The 23,642-nt window shown below is 48.8% G+C and overlaps 1 protein-coding gene across 2 annotated transcripts in view; it reads right to left on the reverse strand.

Annotated features, from left to right (window-relative positions):
• Positions 1-3,277: 3,277 nt before the first annotated feature.
• Positions 3,278-23,642, reverse strand: part of PLPP4 (phospholipid phosphatase 4) — a 228,540-nt gene continuing 208,175 nt past the window's right edge. For both annotated transcript variants that reach the window (XM_064144257.1, XM_064144256.1), the window contains exons 6-7: positions 12,085-12,255; positions 3,278-8,272 (exon numbers count right to left, since the gene is read on the reverse strand). In XM_064144257.1, the coding sequence (XP_064000327.1) occupies positions 8,073-8,272; positions 12,085-12,255 (371 nt within the window). In that variant the 3' untranslated portion in view covers positions 3,278-8,072. The remainder of the gene's footprint in view (positions 8,273-12,084; positions 12,256-23,642) is intronic.

Raw genomic sequence — 23,642 nt, forward strand, 5'->3', positions numbered from 1 at the left:
TTTATCTTGGGAGTTCTCAAGTAGACTAAAGCCCAGGATAGAATTAGGAAAGGAAGAAACCTTAAGCAACCTGTTCTAGTGGGACGTGTCCCTGCCTGTGGCAGGGGGTTGGAACTGGGTGAGCTTTGAGGTCCTTTCCAACCTAAGCCATTCTATCATTCTATGAAACCAGGAAGGAACAAATCACCTGCTGGAGAATCTCTCTCTTGCTATGGGCATTTGCTTGACAAGGGTAGGTTGGAAGCCTTGAAAAGGGCTTTGTTCTCTCCACATGCTCTCAGAAGGCTTCACCCACTGAGTGGAGAGATTGAAAGCTTTTCTCCATGAAAATATTCCAGAAGTCCCAAGTTTTACTAACATATGGAATTAAAGCTGGTTTATAACCAATAGAGCTTGTGAGATTTCTTCTTCTCCAAAGAAGCCTCAGGAATGTGATATGAGGAGAGAGTGAGGGAGTTTGGGCTGTTCAGACTGGAGAGAAAGCTCTCAGCTGCCCTTATTGTGGCCTTTCAGTATCTGAAAGGGGCTACAAGAAAGCTGGGGAGAGACTTTTTAGGCTGTCAGGGAGTGATAGGACTGGGGAAAATGGAACAAAGCTGGAAATGGGTAGATTCAGCCTGGATGTTAGGAAGAAGTTGTTCAGCATGAGGGTGGTGAGAGCCTGGAATGGGCTGCCCAGAGAGGTGGTGGAAGCCTCATGCCTGGAAGTGTTTAAGGCCAGGCTGGATGAGGCTCTGGACAGCCTGATCTAGGGTGAGGTGTCCCTGCCTGCAGCATGGGGCTTGGAACAGGAGGATCCTGGTGGTCCCTTCCAACCCTGACTGATTCTATGGTTCTATGTTTCTATTTCTAGCCCTTTGTTTCACGAAATTATTTGTTTGAAGAGGCCAGTCCCAGTCTTTTTCACACTCTCTGACACAGAGGCTGTTTAAAATTGCTTTATCTTTGTTGGACAGTGCTGCAGATAAGAATTCACTTTGCAGCACATTCACTCCACAGCAAACTTAGACCTCCTAGATTAGAGTGACATTGTGACATTGCTGTAATGGTCTTTTCCTTCTTTTTCAATGTCAGATTGGTTTCAATGAGAACTTGCATCTGAAGCTTTTCTTGTGGCTTCAATCCACTGGGCTGGAAATGAAGAGGAAATGCAGTTTTGTATACACACATGTCTTGCAATGCTGATAAGAAACGATGTGCACAGAATGCAGACTGATAGCACAGTGCCATGCATTCAGCCTGCCTGGTGAAGGAGAGAGTTCTTAAGAGCCTCTTGTCTGACTGTAAATGACCTGTAAATATTGCCTTCAGCGAAGTGAGAGACTCTTTTCTCCTGATGACCCCCAATAGAAGGCATCAAATCCAAAGCTCAAGGAGATTTTGGACAATAATCCAACTCCTGGGAGCCTTCAATGGCAGTCACTCGCTCTGTGTGGCCAGCAAGGGGCAATGGGCAAGGCTGCTGGGATAAACAGATCAAACATTCCCTTGGTCTCCCCCAGCAGTTACATAGTGGGCATGGATCTTAATCAGCATCTCTTTATTCTTAGTCTCCTGACTGGTGTCAGAAAGTCACTTGGAGAGAGGAAACCACAAAGATGCTGAGAGGGCTGCAGCAGCTCTGCTCTGAGGACAGGCTCAGAGAGTTGGGGCTTTGCAGCCTGGAGACGAAGCAGTTCTGAGACCTTGGAGTGGCCTTCCAGTATGTGAAGGGGGCTCCAGGAGGGCTGGGGAGGGACTACTGACAAGGTCTTGTCATGTCAGGATGAGGAAGAATGGGTTTAAACTGGCAGAGGAGAGATTGAAAGTGGATATTAGGAAGAAGTTGTTCGCAGTGAGGGTGGGGAGACACTGGCACAGGTTGCCCAGGGAGGTCAAAGATCAAAGATCACACTCTGTGATTCTGTGCTCCACAATCTCCCTGGAGATAGTCAAGGCCAAGTTGGAAGAGGCTTTGATCCCTTGTTCTAGCAGGAGATGCCCTTGCCTATGGCAGGGGGTTGGAACTGGATGTGCTTTGAGGTCCATTCCAACCTAAACCATTCTATGATTCTATGTCCCTGCTCAGTGTGGGGTTGGGGTGGGTGGGGTGGACTGAAACTTAGCTTTGCTTAGAGCATACCCACAGCAGGGGCCTAGAAAAGATCTACATTTGATGAGAGCTTATTGGAAGCAAGATGCAGCCTGCAGTGGCTGAAGAACAAAATCCCAAACTCAGCTTTAATAAGAAGAGCACTATGGTGAAGTAACTCCAGGCAGCACAGCAGCGTCATGAAGAGCAGCACTGATCTTTTTTCCCCACCCTGGGAATTAATATCAAGTAGCTCTTCCATCCAGGGCTGCACTGCATTTGTTCCAGCTGGCCCAGCACTGCTGTCAACAGTGTCACTGAGGAGCAGGTAATGCAGACATTTTCTGAGCACTGTTATCTATTGCTTGTGGCAATTCTGATGTGTTCTGAACATTGAAGGCAACATAGAACCATAGCATGGGCTGGGTTGGAAGGCACATCCAAAGCTCATCCAGTCCAAACCCCTCTGCAGAATCACAGAATGTCAGGGGCTGGAAGGGACCTCCAAAGCTCATCCAGTCCAACCCTGCTGCCAGAGCAGGATCACCTAGAGCAGATCACACAGGAACACATCCAGGCAGCTTTTGACTATCTCCAGAGAGACTCCACAACCCCCCTGGGCAGCCTGCTCCAGTGCTGTCACCCTCACAGGGGAAAAAATTCCTCCTCATGTTTCCATGGAACTTCCTATGCTTCAGCTTCCTTGTCCTGTCACTGGGCATCACCCAGCAGAGCCTGGCTCCAGCCTCCTGGCACTCACCTTTACATCTTGATAACCATTGCTGAGGTCACCTCTCAGTCTCCTCTTCTCCCAGCAGCACAGCTCCAGCTCCCTCAGGCTCTCCTCATAACAGAGACGTTCCATTCCCTTCATCATCTTCATGGCTCTGTGCTGGACTCTCTCAAGCAGTTCTATGTCCCTCTTGAACTGGAGGTCCAGAACTGGACACAGTACTCCAGATGCAGCCTCAGCAGGGCAGAGTAGAGGGAACAAGAGAACCTCTCTCCACCTACTAACCACAGCCCTTCTAATCCACCCCAGAATGGCATTGTCCCTCCTGGCCACCAGAGCACATTGCTGGCTCACAGTCAACCTCCCATCCACCAGGACCCCCAGATCCTTTTCCCCTTCGCTGCCTCCCAGTCAATGAAGCCAGGCTGGTAAATGTTACTCCTCTCCCAAAAAGCAATGACAGCAGACACGTGTACAAACCCACACTCATGTCTTGTTTTATTGGTGAGTTTACAACATTACATCTCCTTCACATTGAGAAAGCATGAGGTTAAAATACACTGATCCACAAAAACGCCTTCCCTCCACTCAACTTTGCACTGGCAATGACAGCACCTACTGCTGCCTCTACAAGTTTCAAATCATTAAGTCTCTCATGGTTTAAACCACATTTTGATCAAGGCTTTTACACTCTTTATTTCATGGCTTCCCTTACTGCCATTAAAATGTGTTACCCTTCACTGCTTTGCAAAGCTCTGCAATTACTCCTTGCAACGTCACTATTTATGCTGCATTACACTTCAGACTCTCACAGCCACTGTTCACTTGAGAGCTGTAGAAGCTTTCCCCCATCCCAAAGAAGACAGCTTGTTTGTATCAAAAGCCATTCAAACACTGGGAATGTGTAGAGCACAGTGAGGAGGCCCCCACTCATTTGTCAGAAGAAGCCAGGTCTATATTAAAAACATGCAAAATGCTCTCTATGTGTCAGCATTAAACCTCTACTTTTGATTGAAGGGTTGCTTTGTTTTCCCCCTTTGCCATTGGTGTATCACCTGGAAGACTGGGGTGAAGAAAAAGCTGATGGCTTAGCCCTGTGCACACCTGAGAGCTTCACTCCAGGGCTTTTCATTATACCACCCACATGAAGTAATAGAAGATGATAGCCCAGTTACAGAGTCCTGTAGGAGGGTTTAAAAGCTAGAGAAAGATTCAACCCCCACTGAGCTGTGTGGATCTCTAGAGCAAGACCTCAGCTCCACCAGAAGAGCATCCCAACAAACTCGGTGCAAATGCAAGGCCAGAGTCATTTTGCTTTGCTGATGTTGGTTTTCTGAGCTGGCAGACACACACCAGCAAAACCCTGGTGAAGCTGGGCACCTGCCTCTGTTCTAGAGCTCAGGATACTGCAACTGGCCAGTACAAAATCCTACCTCTAACTGACATGGCCAAACTGCTGTCTGTTTCTCATTCAGATTAGACCTATGTCTCCCAAACCCTCCTGGGTTCATGCCCATTACATTCATAGAATCATAGAGTCCATGAAGCCTGTTTGCTGATGACTTCTCTGCTGTAATAATGATGATTATTAACAGATCAGCATTCTCCAGCCAATTCAGTGCTGGCATTGATTTTGACCAGAGCAAGATCATGTTGGGAATGGATGTTTCCCTTGCTTTGCCACAGAATCAACCAGGTTGGAAGAGACCTCCAAGATCATCCAGTCCAACCTAGCACCCAGCCCTAGCCAATCAACCAGACCATGGCACTAAGTGCCTCATCCAGGCTTTTTTCATTCTGTTCCTCTCTGTCAGCCCCTACATATAGACAGGTTTAAAAACAGGTTGATTCTGTAGCACACAATTCTTACATTCCTTTTAAAAAGGATTCTGACTTGCTTTTAGAAACATTGCAGTGTTGCCAATCAGGAAACTCAGCTCTTCTCAGAGAACCTACAAAGCTGACCTTTGACAAAAGGACATGATGAGCCTTATGTGAAGACAATGAGCTGTCTATGAGGAGAGGCTGAAGGAGCTGGGGGTGTGCAGCCTGCAGAAGAGGAGGCTCAGGGATGATCTCATTGCTGTCTATGACTATCTGAAGGGAGGATGTAGACAGGTGGGGTTGGTCTCTTCTGCCAGGCAACCAGCAACAGAACAAGGGGACACAGTCTCAAGTTGTGCCAGAGGAGGTCTAGGCTGGATGTTAGGAGGAAGTTCTTGAGAGAGAGAGAGTGATTGGCATTGGAATGGGCTGCCCAAGGAGGTGGTGGAGTTGCCATCCTTGGAGGTGTTCAAGGAAAGCCTGGCTGGGGCACTTAGTGCCATGGTTTAGTTGATGGGTGCTAGGTTGGGCTGGATGAGCTTAGAGGTCTCTTCCAATCTGGTTGATTCAATGATTCTGTTTGAACCATAAAATGCCTACCAGGCCAATACATATCCCAACAGGAACACATCCACTGCAATTATGGCAGCAGTCTCTTCCAGCCTAGAGCACCATAGTCACGGTTGTGGATCACTGCTATCTTGGTTGCTTTCACCAACAGCTCCATCTAAGGAATGTTCAGCTGCCAGGATGTGGTTTGGAGCATTAACCTGCATTTTCACAGGATAAACCCCCTGGAACCTGACATTCTGCCAGCCTAAGGTACCTCCTTTCACAGGAATGTGATGTGTACTGCATAGTGCCTACATAAAGAAACAGGATCCTATCAGGAATGAATTAACTAAAGCCATACACTTAGTGACCTTCTCCAAACCAAGAGTATTTTGACTCAGATGAGTTTCAACACAGGTATTAAGCCAACTAGATGACACTGGAATGCATCCAGGCAGGTTTTGAATATCTCCAGAGAGAGATATTCACAACCCCCCTGGGCAGCCTGATCCAGTGTTATGTCACCCTCACAGGGAAAAAATCCTCCTCATGTTTATATTAAACTTCCTCTGCCTCAGCTTCCCACAGTGCTCCTTGTGCTGTCACTGGGCATCACCCAGCAGAGCCTGGCTCCAGCCTCCTGGCACTCACCCTGCACATCTTGATAACCACTGCTGAGGTCACCTCTCAGTCTCCTTCTCTCCAAGCAGCACAGCCCCAGCTGCCTCAGGCTCTCCTCGTAACAGAGATGTTCCATTCCCTTCATCATCTTTGTGGCTCTGTGCTGGACTCTCTCAATCAGTTCTCTTGAACTGGGGGTGCTCAGAACTGGAACATCTCCCTGCATTTTCACAGGATAAACCCTCTGGAACCTGACATTCTGCCAGCCTAAGGTACCTCCTTTCACAGGAATGTGATGTGTACTGCATAGTGCCTACATAAAGAAACAGGATCCTACCAAGAATATATTAACTGAAGCTATACACTTAGTGACCTTCTTCACACCAAGAGTGTTTTGATTCAGGTGAGTTTCAGCTCAGATATCAAGCCAGCCTGGGCAAAGATCCTGCTCCAAGTGGAGCTGAAAACGTGGAATGGATCTGGAGGAAAATTCTCCAGCATTCCTCTGGTTACATTACAGTGCTGGGGAGCACAGCAAGCACTCATCGCTGTGTGCCCAGAGTCACAAATGAAAACCTTTTGCATTTCACAGGCTCACAGGATGTCAGGGGTTGGAAGGGACCCAAAGAGACCATTCAGTCCAACCCCCCTGCCACAGCAGGACCACAGAATCTAGCACAGTTTGCACAGGAATACACCTAGACATGGCTGGAAAGGCTCCAGAGAAGGAAGCTCCACAACCTCTCTGGGCAGCCTGTTCCACTGCTCTGTGAGCCTTACAGTAAAGAAGTTCTTCCTCATATTGAGGATCCTCATCTGCAGTCCCTGAAGCAAGGGAAGAAGTGTTCTCATTCATCTCTTTAGATCACCAATGCTGCAGGAAGTCACTACAGAAGGATGAGCATGGCACACTGAGATTCACAGCACACATTGTGCTTCTTTACTCTCCACAGCCTTAGGATTTGTTTAAAACTGGTTTTAATGACTTGAGCTTGCTGAATGTCATGGCTGTTCTTTTTATTTTCATAGGCTCCCAGGATGTCAGGGGATTGGAAGGGACCCAAAGAGATCATCCAGTCCAAGCCCCTGCCAGAGCAGGACCATACAACCTAGTTCAGATCACACAGCAACACATCCAGACAGGGCTGGAAAGGCTCCAGAGAAGGAGACACCACAACCTCTCTGGGCAGCCTGTTCCAGTGTTTTGTGACCCTTACAGCAAAGAAGTTCTCTCATGTAGCAGTGGAACCTCCTGTTGCTGCAACTTACATCCATTGCTCCTTCTCCTACCACAGGGAGCAAGTGAGCAAAGAGTGATGGTAGTCACTACAAGAGCTCTCAGAATACTGCTGATGTTGTAATACCAAGTTTCTAGACCATCCCATAGGCTGTTGCAAGCTGATCACTTTAAGTCTGCAATTTCTTGAGTGCCAGAATCTTCCTGGGGAACTACTAACAGCAGGGCTCTCAGAAACACCTCACCACTCACACCTTTTGGCTGCACAATCATTAGTCTCACAGAATCACAGGACATTAGGGGTTGGAAGAGACCTCGAAAGATAATCCAGTCCAACCTCCCTGGCCAGGGTGGGATCACTTGGAGTAGCTCACACAGTAATGGACTCTGAATGTCTCCAGAGAAGGAGACTCCATTGGTAACTCAGAATGACCTCACCACAACTTGACAATTGATACAAAGTTCTGCCAGCACGTGGAGATATTTTTTAAGCACTAGATGGTAGCAATACAAACATAAAGATGATGCCCTGACTTAGCAAAGGAGAGGCTGGCTGCAACAGATGCTGGCTGCAACAGATGCTGGCAATCTGATGAAAGGTGCTGTGTGTACTCACCACCCACCAACAGCAATGAGTGCTGAAAAGGACCAGAACTTTCTTAGTCCCTCAGGAAATCTGCTTCCAGATCTACTTTATCCTCAATCACACCTTCTTCAAATTACTCTCTTAACCATGGAAGTGTTTTTAATGATGCTCTCCCCTGCCCTTCCCTCGGGTAGTCTGTTGCTTTGCAGTGGGCTGGAAACAGCTGGTTCAGCACACCAACCTGAACTGAAAGCTTGACCTTAAAAGTATGACAATAGGATGGCATTTAACAGAAAATATTTAATTCCTCTTTATAAAAAGGAAACAAAGGCAGGGGAAAGGGGGGAGGGGAGGAACCAACCCACATAGAGTAAGAAGGACTGTGTTAAGAAACCAGTTTGAAGGAAATGTGAGGAAGCTACAAGTTCATTCAGCCCATTTCTTGAAGTCATACTGGACCTTCAGTTATGCCCTCCAAAGGCAGGCTGGTTGCATTGTCTGCTGTAGGTCTCTCTTCCTTCTTCACAGAGTTCTGATCTAGCAGGCTGACGTAAGATTTGTGGCAAGCTGTGTTAGCCAAGGGAGGGTAGTGCTGTCTGTAGCAAATGTAAGCAAAAATCAGGCCAATGACTCCTCCAACGAAAGCATCTAGAGAGGAAAAGCAACAAAGGCAGAAGTGTGTTAGCATGGGAAGCTCAGCCAGCAGGGAGGGCTGTGAACAGAGGTCACTTGAGTGACCAGGAGGTGTTTAACTCAGGAAATGTAAACTTCAGGCTTGCACAAAGCACTTGGAGCCAAACACCACGATCACACAGGACATGTGAAATCAGTGTCCTGTTGGGGGCATCTCTAACCTTTTGAATACTCAAAAGGTCAGATGCTTGGGTAGCCTGAGAACCCCTGCTGGGAAGAAATGGTTCCTAATATCTGACCTGGGATAGGACAGCACAGGAGGTTCCATCTCAGCACAAGGGGGAACCTTTTGACTGTAAGGGTCAAAGAGCACTGGCACAGGCTGCCCAGAGAGGTTCTGCAGTCTCTTCTCCAGAGAATTTCAAGGCCTGGCTGGATGTGTTCCTGTGTGACCTGAGCTAGATTGTATGCTCCTGCTCTGGCAGGGGGGTTGGACTGGATGATCTGGAGGTGTTCAGGACCAGGTTGGGTGAGGCCTTGAGCTACCTATTCTACTGGAAGGTGTCCTTGCCTATGGCAGGGAGTTTGGAATTGGATGAGCTTTGAGGTCCTTCCAACCTAAAGCACTGTAGATTCTGAGAGAGAGAACCAGCCTGTGCCTCGAGAGCGCAGCTCTTCCAGCTAACAGCATATGTCACATGCAGGGCAGTGTCTGCCAGAACTCTTCTTAGCTGGGAGAGAGCTGAGTTTCCAGCTCTTTAAACTTCACAGACAAAACCAGGAGCAGCTGTAATGGACACAGTTACAACCCCTTGGGTGTAGTTTTCTTCAATCATAAAGCACACCATAATAATATACCTCACAGCACATATTCCAGCCCATAAATAAGCCTCACTCTTGGCAAGAGATGGTGGAAGCTGTAAACTTGTGCTCAGAACTTTAGAGCAAAGCTGCATGCTGCCATTTACACCCTTCCCTCTCACTTCTCCAGATATCAAACCAGCTGAATGCCACCATGGAGCCTGCCCAGCCTGGAGAGGTACAGACCTCATGCTCAGCAGCTTGGTGCTGATGCCTCTCTCTGACTGAGTGCCAGTGCACAAAGACTAATGAGCCCTAGAGCAAGGCAAGAAACCTGCAGGACACCAGGAGGCTCTGGGAAGAACATGTCAAGGTGAGGAAGCTGTGGGAGAACAGGATGCTGCACGCAGAGGAAAAGCAGAGAAATAAAAAGCATGAATGAGTCCTGCTCTGCTGTGCTCACTGCTGTGGAAGGTGAAGTGCTCAGCAGGACAGAGAAATGCTGAACTTCATTGAAACCAGAGAGAGGAAACAACAGACTGATATGTAACAGGGAGATAAAAGAGTTCTCAAACTGGGCATGACTCTAGAGAACATGGAACTGACACCTAGGGAGGAACTACAGCCTTGGCCAGAAAACAAAATCACAGAAACACCAAGTCTGCAGCAAGGCTCTGAGTGTGGGCAGGACCTGCTCCAACCTGTGCTATCACACAACCCAAGGCTCTGAGTGTGGGCAGGACCTGTTCCAACCTGTGCTATCACACAACCCAAGGCTTTGAGTGTGGGCAGGACCTGTTCCAACCTGTGCTATCACACAACCCAAGGCTCTGAGTGTGGGCAGGACCTGTTCCAACCTGTGCTATCACACAACCCAAGGCTCTGAGTGCGGGCAGGACCTGTTCCAACCTGTGCTATCACACAACCCAAGGCTCTGAGTGTGGGCAGGACCTGTTCCAACCTGTGCTATCACACAACCCAAGGCTCTGAGTGTGGGCAGGATCTGTTCCAACCTGTGCTATCACACAACCCAAGGCTCTGAGTGTGGGCAGGACCTGTTCCAACCTGTGCTATCACACAACCCAAGGCTCTGAGTGTGGGCAGGACCTGTTCCAACCTGTGCTATCACACAACCCAAGGCTCTGAGTGTGGGCAGGATCTGTTCCAACCTGTGCTATCACACAACCCAAGGCTCTGAGTGTGGGCAGGACCTGCTCCAACCTGTGCTATCACACAACCCAAGGCTCTGAGTGTGGGCAGGACCTGTTCCAACCTGTGCTATCACACAACCCAAGGCTCTGAGTGTGGGCAGGACCTGTTCCAACCTGTGCTATCACACAACCCAAGGCTCTGAGTGCGGGCAGGACCTGTTCCAACCTGTGCTATCACACAACCCAAGGCTCTGAGTGTGGGCAGGACCTGTTCCAACCTGTGCTATCACACAACCCAAGGCTCTGAGTGTGGGCAGGACCTGTTCCAACCTGTGCTATCACACAACCCAAGGCTCTGAGTGTGGGCAGGATCTGTTCCAACCTGTGCTATCACACAACCCAAGGCTCTGAGTGTGGGCAGGACCTGTTCCAACCTGTGCTATCACACAACCCAAGGCTCTGAGTGTGGGCAGGACCTGTTCCAACCTGTGCTATCACACAATCCAAGGCTCTGAGTGCGGGCAGGACCTGCTCCAACCTGTGCTATCACACAACCCAAGGCTCTGAGTGTGGGCAGCATCTGTTCCAACCTGTGCTATCACACAACCCAAGGCTCTGAGTGTGGGCAGCATCTGTTCCAACCTGTGCCTGCTTCACTATCTCTACCTGAACAGGCATAAGAGGTTCCATGTGAACCTGAGGAGGAATTTTTTCCCTGTGGGCATGACAGAGCACAGGAACAGGCTGCCCAGGGGGGTTGTGAAGTCTCCCTTTCTGAAGATATTCAAGAGCCATCTGGATGTGTTCCTGTGTGACCTGATACAGGTGATCCTAATCTTATTGCTTTAATGCCCTTTTTCCTTAGAAAAAGAACAAGAGTCTGGGCTCTGCAGCCTGGAGAAGGCTTCAAGGAGACCTTGGAGTGGCCTTCCAGTATTTGACGTGGGCTACAGGAGACCTATGGAGGGACTATTAACAGGATTTGTAAGGACAGGATAAGGAAAAATGGGATTAAAGTGGCAGAGGTGAGATTGAAACTGGATGTTAGGAAGAAGTCCTTTCTAGTGAGGGTGAGACACTGGCATAGGTTGCCCAGGGAGGTTGTGTACTTGTATTCTGCTCCTGTACTCAACACTGGTCAGGTCACACCTTGAGTACTGTGTCCAGTTCTGGGCTCCACATTTTGAGAGAGATGTTGAGGTGCTGGAAGGTGCTCAGAGAAGGGTGACAAAGCTGGTGAGGGGCCTGGAACATAAACTCTATGAGGAGAGGCTGAGGGATCTGGGGGTGTGCAGCCTGCAGAAGAGGAGGCTCAGGGTAGACCTCATTGCTGTCTACAACTACCCGAAGGGAGGCTGTAGCCAGGTGGGGTTGGGCTCTTCTGCCAGGCAAACAGCAACAGAACAAGGGGACAGAGTCTGAAGTTGTGGCAGGGGAGGTCTAGGCTGGATGTTAGGAAGAAGTTGTTGTCAGAGAGAGTGATTGGCATTGGAATGGGCTGCCCAGGGAGGTGGTGGAGTGGCCATCCCTGGAGGTGTTGAAGCAAAGCCTGGCTGAGGCACTTAGTGCCATGGTCTGGTTGATTGGATGGGGCTAGGTGCTAGGTTGTACTGGATGATATTGGAGGTCTCTTCCAACCTGGTTGATTCTATGATTCTATAAGGGCTGCCCAGGGAAGTGGTGGAGTCCCCATCCCTGGAGATGTTGAAGGTAAGACTAGACGAAGCACTTAGTGCCATGGTCTGGTTGACTGGCTAGGGCTGGGTGCTAGGTTGGCCTGGATGATCTTGGAGATCTCTTCCAACCTGGCTGATTCTACGACTCTCTGAATTTACCCTACTGGGGGAGGGCTGAGCTCTAACCCAGGGCACTCACCTTGCCAGTGATGCTTGTAGTCGCACATGCGGGACAGGGCGATCATCATGGCGCAGTAGAGGGGGAGGATTGCTGCGCAGAGCCTCCAGCTCTTCCCCCGGCCGCTCTCCGTGAAGCAGTGCAACTTGCCAGCTAAGTAGAAGGTGGTAAAGCCAAGGCCTGAAAATGCAACTGAGAGAGAAACCCACATGACAGCACCTCGTAGATCTGTGTGTTAAGAGCACAACAGACTGAGCTTATAGAGTGGTTTAGGTAGGAAGGGATCTCAAAGCTCAGCCAGTTCCAACCCCCCGCCACAGGCAGGGACACCTCCCGCTAGAACAAGTCACTCGAGGACTCATCCAACCTGGTCCTGAACACCTCCAGGGAGGTTGTGGAGCACAGAATCACAGAATGTGATCTTTGATCACATTCTGTGATTCTGTGCTCCACAACATCCCTGGGCAACCTGTGCCAGTGCCTCACCACCCTCACTGTCAAGAACTTCTTCCTAACATCCAGTTTAAATCTACATCTAGGGTAGGATGTAGGGTTGGAACCAGATGATCCTTGCTTCCAACCCTGACTGATTCTATGATTCTGTGATTCTAAATCTTCCCTCTGCTAGTTTAAACCCATTACTCCTCATCCTGTCTTTACAGGAGGATCACTTCCCTCACCCTGCTGCCCACACTGCTCTTGGCAGTTGAGGATATCCCTGCTGACTGCAGGAGGAGTTGGACTGGATGAGCTTTGGAGGTCTCATTCAACCCAGCCTGTCCTAGGATTCTATGATTCCTCCTCACAGATACTCCCCTTTACACATCTACAACCACTGAGGTACCTCTAAACATTCACTTATCCAATAGCAACTCATTTTTTCCCCCTTTAGCAATTTCCCTTTGTCCTCTGGGGGAGACACCAGCTGTGGAAAGAATCCCTGAATTTATCTGCACAGTAAATTAAACATTTAGGCAGATTCCTTAACTTGAGTCACAAAATCTCTTTCGTGCTTAACCTTCAGCCAGATTTGAGATCTATTAAAGAAGAAAAAAAGGTCAAGCTCAAAGCAATCTGCACTGCAACTGAAGTACAGTTAGATGAGATGTTTGGGTTCCAGTAAGTGGTTTCTATAGGACATGCACAGCTGGCAGTGATGACAGAACTCAGGCACCAACTGCCTCGGCTGAGTCATGGAATAGAATCACAGAATCAGTCAGGGTTGGAAGGGACCACAAGGATCAGCCAGTTGCAACTCCCCTGCCATGGGCAGGAACATCCTACCCTAGATCAGGCTGGCCAGAGCCTCATCCAGCCTGGCCTTAAACACCTCCAGGGATGGGGCCTCAACCACCTCCCTGGGCAACCCATGCCAGCCTCTCACCACTTTCATGGTGAAGAAGTTCCTCCTCATGCCCAGTCTGAACCTACCCATCTCCAGCTTTGCTCCACTCCCCCTAGTCCTGTCACTCCCTGAGAGCCTAAAAAATCCCTCCCCAGCTTTCTTGTAGGCCCCCTTCACTCCTCCAGCCTGAACAGCCCCAACTCTTTCAGTCTGTCCTCATAGCAGAGCTGCTGCAGCCCTCTGAGCATCCTCGTGGCCCTTCTCTGGACACACTCCAGCATGTCCACATCCCTCTTGTAATGGAGGCTCCAGAACTGGATGCAGTACTCCAGGTGGGGTCTCAGCAGAGCAGAGCAGAGCAGAGGGGGAGAATCACCTCCCTCCACCTGCTGGCCACACTTCTGCTGCTGCAGCCCAGCATCTGCTTGGCCCTCCGGGCTGCAAGTGCACACCACAAGCTTCTTTCCTCTTGCAGCTGTTCACCTTCCAGAGAGACACCAGATGGATTTATGTATTTTTTAGATAGAAATCTTTAGTAATTAAAACCAAAAAAAGAAAGCCAAAGCACCACATTTGGACTGGGTAGGAACATCAGTGCTGTGGCTGAAGAGGTAGCTCTGTGGAACACATCTTTATTTCCTCCACAAAGGTCACTCTCAGTTTTGCTCCTGACTGCAGAGATCAAAACAGAGCCAAAGCTTCTACATCACAGACAGCAAAATGATAAAGATTGATCCAAGCATTTGAAATCCTTTTGCTGGCTACTTTTTATCTTTGTGGCATCTAAGCACCTCTCTTAGAGCTCACATTCATAATGCATAATTTTGTCCTGATTCTGCTACCAGTGAATTTAAGTGTAAAATCTCCATCACTGCTGGCTCAAACAAGCCTCTTTTTTTTCTGAGCTCCTCTTAGAGCTTTTTTAATGTCCCTCTCCTTACGTTCCCAAGCTCTCCATGTGATGAAGTTTGGGGTGTGCCCTGCTGGAAAGCAGCTCCGTGCACCTTGGAGTGCTGGTGGGCAGCAAGTCCTGCATGGGCCAGCAATGTGCCCTGGTGGCCAAGAGAGCCAATGGCATCCTGGGGGGCAGCAGGAAAAGTGTGGCCAGCAGGGCTAGGGAGGTTCTTCTCCCTCTCTGCTCTGCCCTAGTGAGACCACAGCTGGAATTCTGTGTCCAGTTTTGGGCTCCCCAGTTCAGAAGTGACAGGGACCTGCTCGAGAGAGTCCAGTGAAGAGCCACAAGCATGGTTGGGGGACTTGAATATCTCCCCTGTGGAGAGAGACTGTGAGCCCTGGGGCTGTTTAGTCTGGAGAAGAGAAGGCTGAGAGGACATCAACGTGTACAAATACCTGGGGGGTGGGTGTCAAGTGCCTGGGGCCAAGCTCTTTTTGGTGTTCAGCAGCAATAAACCAAGGAGCAACAGTTACAAACTGGAACAGAGAAGGTTTCAGCTCAACATGAAGAGAAACTTCTTTAGAGTGAGGGTGCCAGAGCCCTGGAGCAGGCTGCCCAGAGAGGTTGTGGAGTCTTCCCTGGAGATTTTCCAAAGCCACCTGGATGCATTCCTGTGCTGCCTGCCCTGGGTGATCCTGCTCTGGCAGGGGAGGGGGGACTTGATCTCTGGAGGTCCCTTCCAACCTCTGTGATTCTGTGAAAGCTCTCACCTTGGCTCCCTCTGAGAAATGCATGGGATGGTCAGTTTGAGCTGGAGAGGTCTCATAAGCACACAGTCTGCCATTACTGCAGGCTTCCATTTCCTCTTCATCCCCACAAAGTCAGCACTTCTTTAGGCTGGCTCTGGTGGAGCAGGACAAAATGCTGCTCAGTCATGAAACCTCTCTACCAAAGGCACTGTTTCCTGGAAGCCTTTTCAACCAGTGCTGATTCCATACTTGCTGGAAGACAGCAGGAGGCAATCTTGAACCTACAACCACCAGTCCTGAATGCATATAAGACTCCTTGCAGGCTGAGCTACCTTCTTGTGGAGAGGCACATGAACTTGCTTTGCCTTCCAGACCATCAGTCGACAAGAAGAAATAATTTCCCCTGCCATTTCTGTGTGGTGCCATTCTTGCAAGGAAGGTATCTTCCTAAGAGCAGCATGTCTGGCACAACAACAAACTGTGAGATGTGCAGTCAGAGCACCACAGGAAACATAAATCTATGGTGCTGATAACACAGCTCAGGAAACTGAAATAGCCTCTCTCTCTGTCTCTGTTCAAACATCCTCCCAGTATCCAGACTGCCACACTCAAACAAATACTGCTGTGTTGGTTACTCCCCATTTGATAGAAGGAAGGCAAGAGTGCCATGGTCTAAGTTGACTGGGTAGGGCTGGGTGCTAGGTTGGACTGGATGATCTTGGAGGTCTCTTCCAACCTGGTTGATTCTATGAAGAGCAACACAAAACCACAGCTACCCTTCTTCACTGACACTGATGCAAAGGGAAACAATACAATAAGTCTTATTTAGTCTAAACCAGTTTTAACTCAAGATCGATGGCAAGGCAAATTCCAGACACAAATATTGAATTGGACTTAAGTGGTGGAAGAGGAGAAAGGAATGAATCAAGCAGACAGCATAGAGAAATGAAGGGTTTTAAACAACTGGTGCAGCTAATCAAAGTCACAGAATCACAGAACCGTCAGGGTTGGAAGAGACCTCAAGGATCATCCAGTTCCAAGCCCCCTGCCATGGGCAGGGACACCTCACACTACATCAGGTTGCTCAGAGCCACATCCAGCCTGGCCTTAAACACCTCCAGGAATGAGGCTTACACTATCTCCCTGGGCAACCCCTTCAGGCTCTCACCACCCTCATGCTGAACAACTTCTTCCTAACATCCAATCTAAATCTCCCCTCCTCTAGCCTGGATCCATTCCCCCATAGTCCTATCACTACCTGACACCCTAAAAAGTCCCTCTCCAGCTTTCTTGCAGCCCCTTTCAGACACTGGAAGGCCACAGTAAGATCTCCTTGGAACATCTGATCTTTTTGTCACACCATTAAGTGTGATATATAGCTAAGGTAGGCGAGTTCAAAAACCTCTTTGTACAGGGCAAACCAATCACCAAACTGAAATGCAGACAGTGAGAGAGACTGCAAACAGGACTCTGCTCTACAGTCCAACAAACAAATTATCCACTAAAAATGTAATTGCTTTGGTGGGCATTTGCTGGAAACTAAACTACCCCATGAGAATCTTCAGCCTCTCCAGTCTGCCTGGATGCTTTGCTAAGCCCACAGTCTGTATCTTAACTGCTTGACAGAGTTCAGGGCAGAGCCACAAAGATGCTGAAGGGAATGGAGGCTCCTGTTGGGAGGAGAGCCTGAGGGAGCTGGGGCTGTGCTGCTTGGAGAAGAGGAGACTGAGAGGTGACCTCAGCAGTGGTTATCAAGATGTGCAGGGTGAGTGCCAGGAGGCTGGAGCCAGGCTCTGCTGGGTGATGCCCAGTGACAGGACCAGGGGCACTGGGTGCAAGTTGAGGCATAGGAAGTTCCATGTAAACATAAGGAGGAATTTTTTCCCTGTGAGGGTGACAGGGCACTGGAACAGGCTGCCCAGGGGGGTTGTGGAGTCTCCCTCTCTGGAGATATTCAAGAGCTGCCTGGATGCATTCCTGTGTGATCTGCTCTAGGTGATCCTGCTCTGGCAGGGAGGTTGGACTGGATGAGCTTTAGAGGTCCCTTCCAGCCCCAGACATTGGTTCTGTGATTCTGCCTCCAACACCTCCTTGTTGTTTCCCCAGCCCCCTCATCATTTTCTATTTTGTAATGGGCTTTTCATGTTGTTTCTGCTGCCTTTCTGTGTGAAATGGCATTACTAAAGCTAAGCCAAAGGGAAGGTGATTGACTGCCCCACTTGGAAGGGGGAAAAAAAAAAAGAAAGGAATCTTATTTTGCCTGTGATAATAAGCTCAAAATGCTCCCCAGGAATTGCACTTCTGTAAAATCCTCTTTGGAACTGGATTCCAGCATTAAAATTCATGCAGCCATTTCACAGGCTCACAGGATGTTAGGGGTTGGAAGGGACCCAAGGAGATCATCCAGTCCAACCCCCCTGCCAGAGCAGGACAATCCCATCTAACACAGATCACAGAGGAACACATCCAGACAGCCCTTGAAAAGCTCCAGAGAAGGAGACCCCACAACCTCTCTGGGCAGCCTGTGCCAGTGCTCTGGGACCCTTACAGGAAAGAAGTTCCCCCTTGTGTTGAGGCAGAACCTCTTTTGCTGCAACCTATACCCATTGCTCCTTGTCCTATCCCAGGGAGCAGTGAGCAGAGCCTGTCCTCCCCCTCCTGCCAGCCTTCACATAGTTATAAACAATTATCAAATCCCCTCTAAGTCTTCTCTTTTGCAGTCTAAGCAGCCCCAGGTCCCTCAGCCTCTCCTCATAAGCTATGTCCTCCAGTCCCCTCATCATCCTCAGGGACTGGAGGTGTCATCATTTGCTATCACACTTTTTTTTCCCCATCAGGAAAGAGAAACATTTCAGTATTTGAGCAGTGTGAAGCTGCAAACACGTGGCAGTAGCCCCAGCTAAAACTGCAGGAGGCTGCTGTGTGGTCCCAGTGATGAATAGGATGTTTGCTGTTGGAGCATGTGCAGCAGTCACTGGGAGGATGAAGTGTTCCAAACAAAAGAGATGGATCATTTGCTCTTGTTGTTGCCCAGGCCACTGAAAGGGCTGGTTTAGAATCATAGAATGGTTTAAGTTTGGAAAGGACCTGAAAGCTCATCCAGTTCTAACCCCTGACATCCTGTGACATCCTGTAATCCCAAGATTGTACACAGCCAGGGCAGAAAGAGTCATATTTAAGATCTCTGCTTCTCATTTCATGCTGAGAGCATCAGCATGGGCAGAGACCTATCCATCATTTGCAAGACCACTTCACCATTGCAGGGTTTCTGTAAAGAAAAAGATGCTTGGAGGAGGGGAAAAGAGAAGCAAGCAATCTGAAGCCTTCTTCAGCTACAAGTTAAGCAGCAAAACGAACCAGGACAAGAGGGGAGAGGCTGCACTGAATTCAGTGCTGAAGCTCCAAACTTAGGAATAACTTGCAATAAAGTTTGTATCTTCATTTCCAATTCAGCCCAGATCCTCTGAAGAGAGCAAAACTAAAGCTGCTGTCCATTCTGGAGTAGGTAGTAGAACTGGGATTAACCTCTTTAATCATGTAGAGAAGGAGGAGAAAATATATTACCATATTAAAATAAAAGTGAATTGTGTTAAGTCCTGAAGAGTAAAATGCAAAGTTTGCTAGGCAGGAAAAGTAGCAGTCAAGAAAAACAGAGCCTTTGGAGGGATGCTTGAAACAATCTGAACCTCAAACGGAGCTGATTTATTACAAGAGCCATAAACACTAAAGAGTTCATCTCACAAGCCCCTTATGGACTCAAACAGGCTTTTGGTTTCGTGTACTGAGGAGTAAACATGTCAGAGAAGAGGTAAAAGCCTGGTCAGTGTGTTTATTGATGACCTAGGCCAGGGTACTGAGTCCATCATCAGTAACTCTGCAGATAAACACCAAGTCAGGAGCAGGTGTTGGAGGGTAGGAGAGCCCTGCAGAGAGACCTAGACAGGCTGGATAGGTAGACAGAGGCCAATGGGATGAGATTGGACAAGGCCAAGTGCAGGGTTCTACACTTTGGCCACAACAACCCCAAGCAGTGCTACAAGCTGAGGACAGAGTGGCTGGAGAACAGCCAGGAAGAAAGAGTCCTGGGGGTACTGGTAGCTGAAGATGAGGCAGCAGTGTGCCCAGCTGGCCAGGAGAGCCAATGGCATCCTGGCCTGCATCAGAACAGTGTGGCCAGTAGGACAAGGGAGGTTATTCTGCCCCTGGACACTACACTGGTCAGGCCACAGCTTGAGTCCTGTGTCCAGTTCTGGGCTCCTCAATTCAAGAGAGATGTTGAGGTGCTGGAAGGTGTCCAGAGAAGGGCAACAAAGCTGGGGAGGGGCCTGGAACACAGCCCTGTGAGGAGAGGCTGAGGGAGCTGGGGGTGTGCAACCTGCAGAAGAGGAGGCTCAGGGCAGACCTCATTGCTGTCTACAACTACCTGAAGGGAGGCTGTAGCCAGGTGGGGTTGGTCTCTTCTGCCAGGCAACCAGCAACAGAACAAGCAGGCACAGTCTCCTGTTATGCCAGGGGAGGTCTAGGCTGGATGTTAGGAGGAAGTTGTTGTCAGAGAGAGTGATTGGCATTGGAATGGGCTGCCCAGGGAGGTGGTGGAGTCACCATCCATGGAGGTGTTGAAGAAAAGGGCACTTAGTGCCATGGTCTGGTTGACTGGATAAGGCTGGGTGCTAGGCTGGCCTGGATGATCCTGGAGGTCTCTTCCAGCCCAATTGATTCTATGATTAAACATAACCCTTCCTAAGCATGCTTACAGCTTGAATCAAAAAGCCAATAAACCCCACAGGAGACTTTTTTCTTTCCCCTTACACAGCTAAGAAGCCAAATCCTTATTTCCCTGAATTCTTCTTGAGGAGGATGACAAATATCAGGAGGACACTTCCATACAGCAGTTAATTAAGAGATTTATCTTGCAAATAGGGGAGTAGCAGCAATTACTGTCAAAAACCTGTGGTTTGAAGCTCATCTGTTGCTTAAAATGCTCACTTTCAACTGCAGGAAATTATGATTATCCCCCATGAAACTGTGAGCTAAAGATAATTAACAGTTCAGACTTAGACACCTAACTGTAATTACATGCACTGCAGCAATGCCTTATATAAATTATCACAGGGGAGCAAACTATGCCAGTGAAGTTCTGTCATTTTTTTCCCTCCCCTCCAAAACTCATAGATCAGTTTGAGCTGTTCCACCAAATGAATGGCTTTTAAAATGTTGAAAGTCTGTTAATTTCTACAGCTGACTAATTCCAGTTAGTCAGTGAGAAGGGTGAGGAGGAGCTCCCTGTCCCTCCACTCTAAGGGCATCATCATTTCCAGCTCCCTTCCTTCTTTCTAATGACAGAGACACTAAACTTGTTTAATTAGTGCCTCATCAAGCAGCTCTGGGATGATAGAATCAGTCAGGGTTGGAAGGGACCACAAGGATCATCTAGTTCCAACCCCCCTGCCATGGGCAGGGACACTAGTACAGGCATAATCAGATTTGGTATCAGCTGGGAAGACAACTCCTTGGGAGTATATGACAGTGATAGAATCACAGAACTTTAGAGGTTGGAAGGGACCTCCAGAGATCATCCAGGCCAATCTTCAAGCAGGATCCCCCAGGGTAGGTCACACAGGAATGCATCCAGGGGGGTTTGGAAAGTCTCCAGAGAAGGAGACTCCACAACCTCTCTGGGCAGCCTGCTCCAGGGCTCTGTTGCCCTCTCTCTAAAGAAGTTTCTCCTCATGTTGAGCTGAAACCTTCTCTGCTCCAGTTTGTAACTGTGGCTCCTTGGCTTGTTGCTGGCCACCAAAAAGTGATTTGCCCCAGGCAGTTGACACTCACCCCTCAGACATTTATGGATATTGATGAGATCTCTCTCAGTCTTCTCCAGACTAATCAGCCCCAGGGCTCTCAGCCTCTCTGCATGGGAAAGATGCTCAACTCCCGCAGTCATCCTTGTTTCTCTCTCCAGCAGGTCTCTGTCTCTCCTGAACTGGGGAGTCCAAAACTATTCCAAGTGTGGTCTCACTAGGGCAGAGTAGAGGGGGAGCAGAACCTCCCTAGCCCTGCTGGCCACACTTTTCCTGCTGCCCCCCAGGATGCCATTGGCTCTCTTGGCCACCAGGGCACATTGCTGGCCCATGCAGGACTTGCTGCCCACCAGCACTCCACCGTCCTTCTGCACAGAGCTGCCTTCGAGCAGGGCAGCCCTAATCTGAACTGCTGCCTGTTGTTATTGCTCCCCAGATGGAGAAGTAGTCAGTGATAGATCACACTGAAAAATAAAACATTAACCAATCAAGCAGCCAACAAAGCAAAATGCTATTTCTTCTGTAGGAGTCCTCAGCTAAGCTGACAGCTCACACCAAAGACACTCCCAGTCCCTCTAGCAGAGATTTTTTTAACTGGTTCAGAGGAAAAGTAAAACCCAAACAACTTTTTTTGAAGCTTTTTCTCTCTCCTTCCCTCAAAACCAAGGAAAACTAATTTAGTTAGGAGGAATGTTGAGAATGTGTTCAAGAAAAACCTGGATGAGGCACTTAGTGCCATGGTCTAGCTGACTGGCTAGGGCTGGGTGCTAGGTTGGACTGGATGATCTTGGGAGGTCTCTTCCAAACTGGTTGATTCTATGATTCACATCACTATTTGTTGTCTGGGGGTTGCTAGATAATGAAACCCTGATTTTGTTCTTTGCTTCTTCCCCCGCAGAAAGGAGTTTAAAACCCCCTTCCTACTTAACTGCTCTGATAGCTGCTGCTTGCTGGCTGGAGCTGACAGGAGCAGCAAACTCCAGGTGAGGCTTTCTGCAGGTGTTTTGTGCTTTTCTCTTTCTGATCTAGGTTGATTTCCTGCATTTATCTCACAGCTTTCATCTCAAGAGATGTTTAATATCCCCTTTGTTTTCTCTTTAGGAGTGAGCTTTGGGCAATTTGATAAATCAGCCAGCCACCTCTGGGGAAAGGTGCCCAGCATTTTAACTTCACAATTCCATCTCCAGGTTTGCACTGGTTTGGTTTTTGTTTTTGGCTTTTGCTTGCAGCAGAATCGTAGTTAATGGTCTTGTTTTTATTGAAAGAATTCTGGGTCGACACAGGGTTATTTGCATTACAAGAGCAGCTACTTGTGTGAGTCAGCTCTATTACTCTTGCTGCTCAAAAGAGTTTTAAGTCATTTGAAGACTAATCACAGCTAGCACTTGCACAGCAGAAAACAAACATCCCAACTCAGGAAGGTGATCACCCTGCAGGCAGATCTGAAGTCCCCATGGAAACAGAATGCTTGATTTGACTTCTAGGTAGCTCTAGTCCAGACAGAACACTCTTACCCATATTCTACTTTACTCTTAGCACAGGCTTGAGGACCACACAAGATGTGAAACAGTGCTACAAGAGTGAATTGTCATAGCACTGTCAGCAGCAGTATCTACCTTACCAGAATGAAAACGCTGCCACAGAAAGTCACAGGATGCCAGGGGTTGGAAAGGACCCAAAGAGATCATCCAGTCCAACCCCCCTGTCAAAGCAGGACCATACAATCTAGCTCAGGTCACACAGGAACACATCCACAACCTCCATGGGCAACCTGTGCCAGTGTTTCATCAGCCACATTTGAAAGAACTTCTTCCTAATATCCAGTTTGCATCTCCCCTCTGCCAGTTTAAACCCATTCCTCCTCATCCTGTCCTTACAAGACCTTGTCAGTAGTCCCTCCCCAGTCCTCCAGTAGCCCACTTTGGATACTGGAAGACCACTCCAAGGTCTCCTCCAAGCCTTCTCTTCTCCAGGCTGCAGCCTGTCCTCTGCCCTCTCTTTCCTACAGAGATTAAATCAAACTGAGCTGTTGCTGCAATACCCAAGGAACAGCAGGAGCTGCAGGGAACCCTAAGGTCAGAGATTTACTCCTATCTCTAGCTCACATTTTAGCTTCAGCTCTCCAGCACTGGAGAAAGAACCATGCTGACTTACAGGAGCACAGGATGTCAGGGTGTCACGGGTTGGAAGGGACCAGTCCAACCCTCCTGCCAGAGCAGGACCACACAATCTAGCTCAGGTCACACAGCAACACATCCAGACAGGCCTTGAAAGGCTCCAGAGAAAGAGACTCCACAACCTCTTTGGGCAGCCTTAACTGCTTCTCATATAACAGTGCAGTAGCCAAGCTTCTCCTGTCTCCCAGGTGCTGCCTAAAGCAGCCTGCTGCTGAGCTTAACTACCTTAAAACTCCACACTTAAGGGTGTATTATTAAGGAAAACTGACAACACATCTTCTCTAGAAACATCTCTACATTTGGGTTGTTCTTATGCAGAAATGCTACAGGAAAACCACACAGAATGGGCTGGGCTGGAAGGTACCTCCAAAGCTCATCCAGTCCAATCCCCTTGCAGTCAGCAGGGACATCAGGATGTCCACAGCCCTGACCACCAGCCTTGCCTTGAGGGATGGAGCCCCAACCACCTCCCTGGGCAACCACTTCCAGTGTTCCACCACCCTCACAGTGCAGAATTTGCTCCTAACACACAGTCTAAATCTGCTCTGCTCTATTTTGAAGTCATTGCCCTCATCCTGTCCCTGCAGGCCTTTGCAAACAGTCTCTCTGCAGCCT

The sequence above is a fragment of the Pogoniulus pusillus genome, chromosome 6, assembly GCF_015220805.1.
Source record: "Pogoniulus pusillus isolate bPogPus1 chromosome 6, bPogPus1.pri, whole genome shotgun sequence".
NCBI classification, from domain to species: Eukaryota; Metazoa; Chordata; class Aves; order Piciformes; family Lybiidae; genus Pogoniulus; species Pogoniulus pusillus.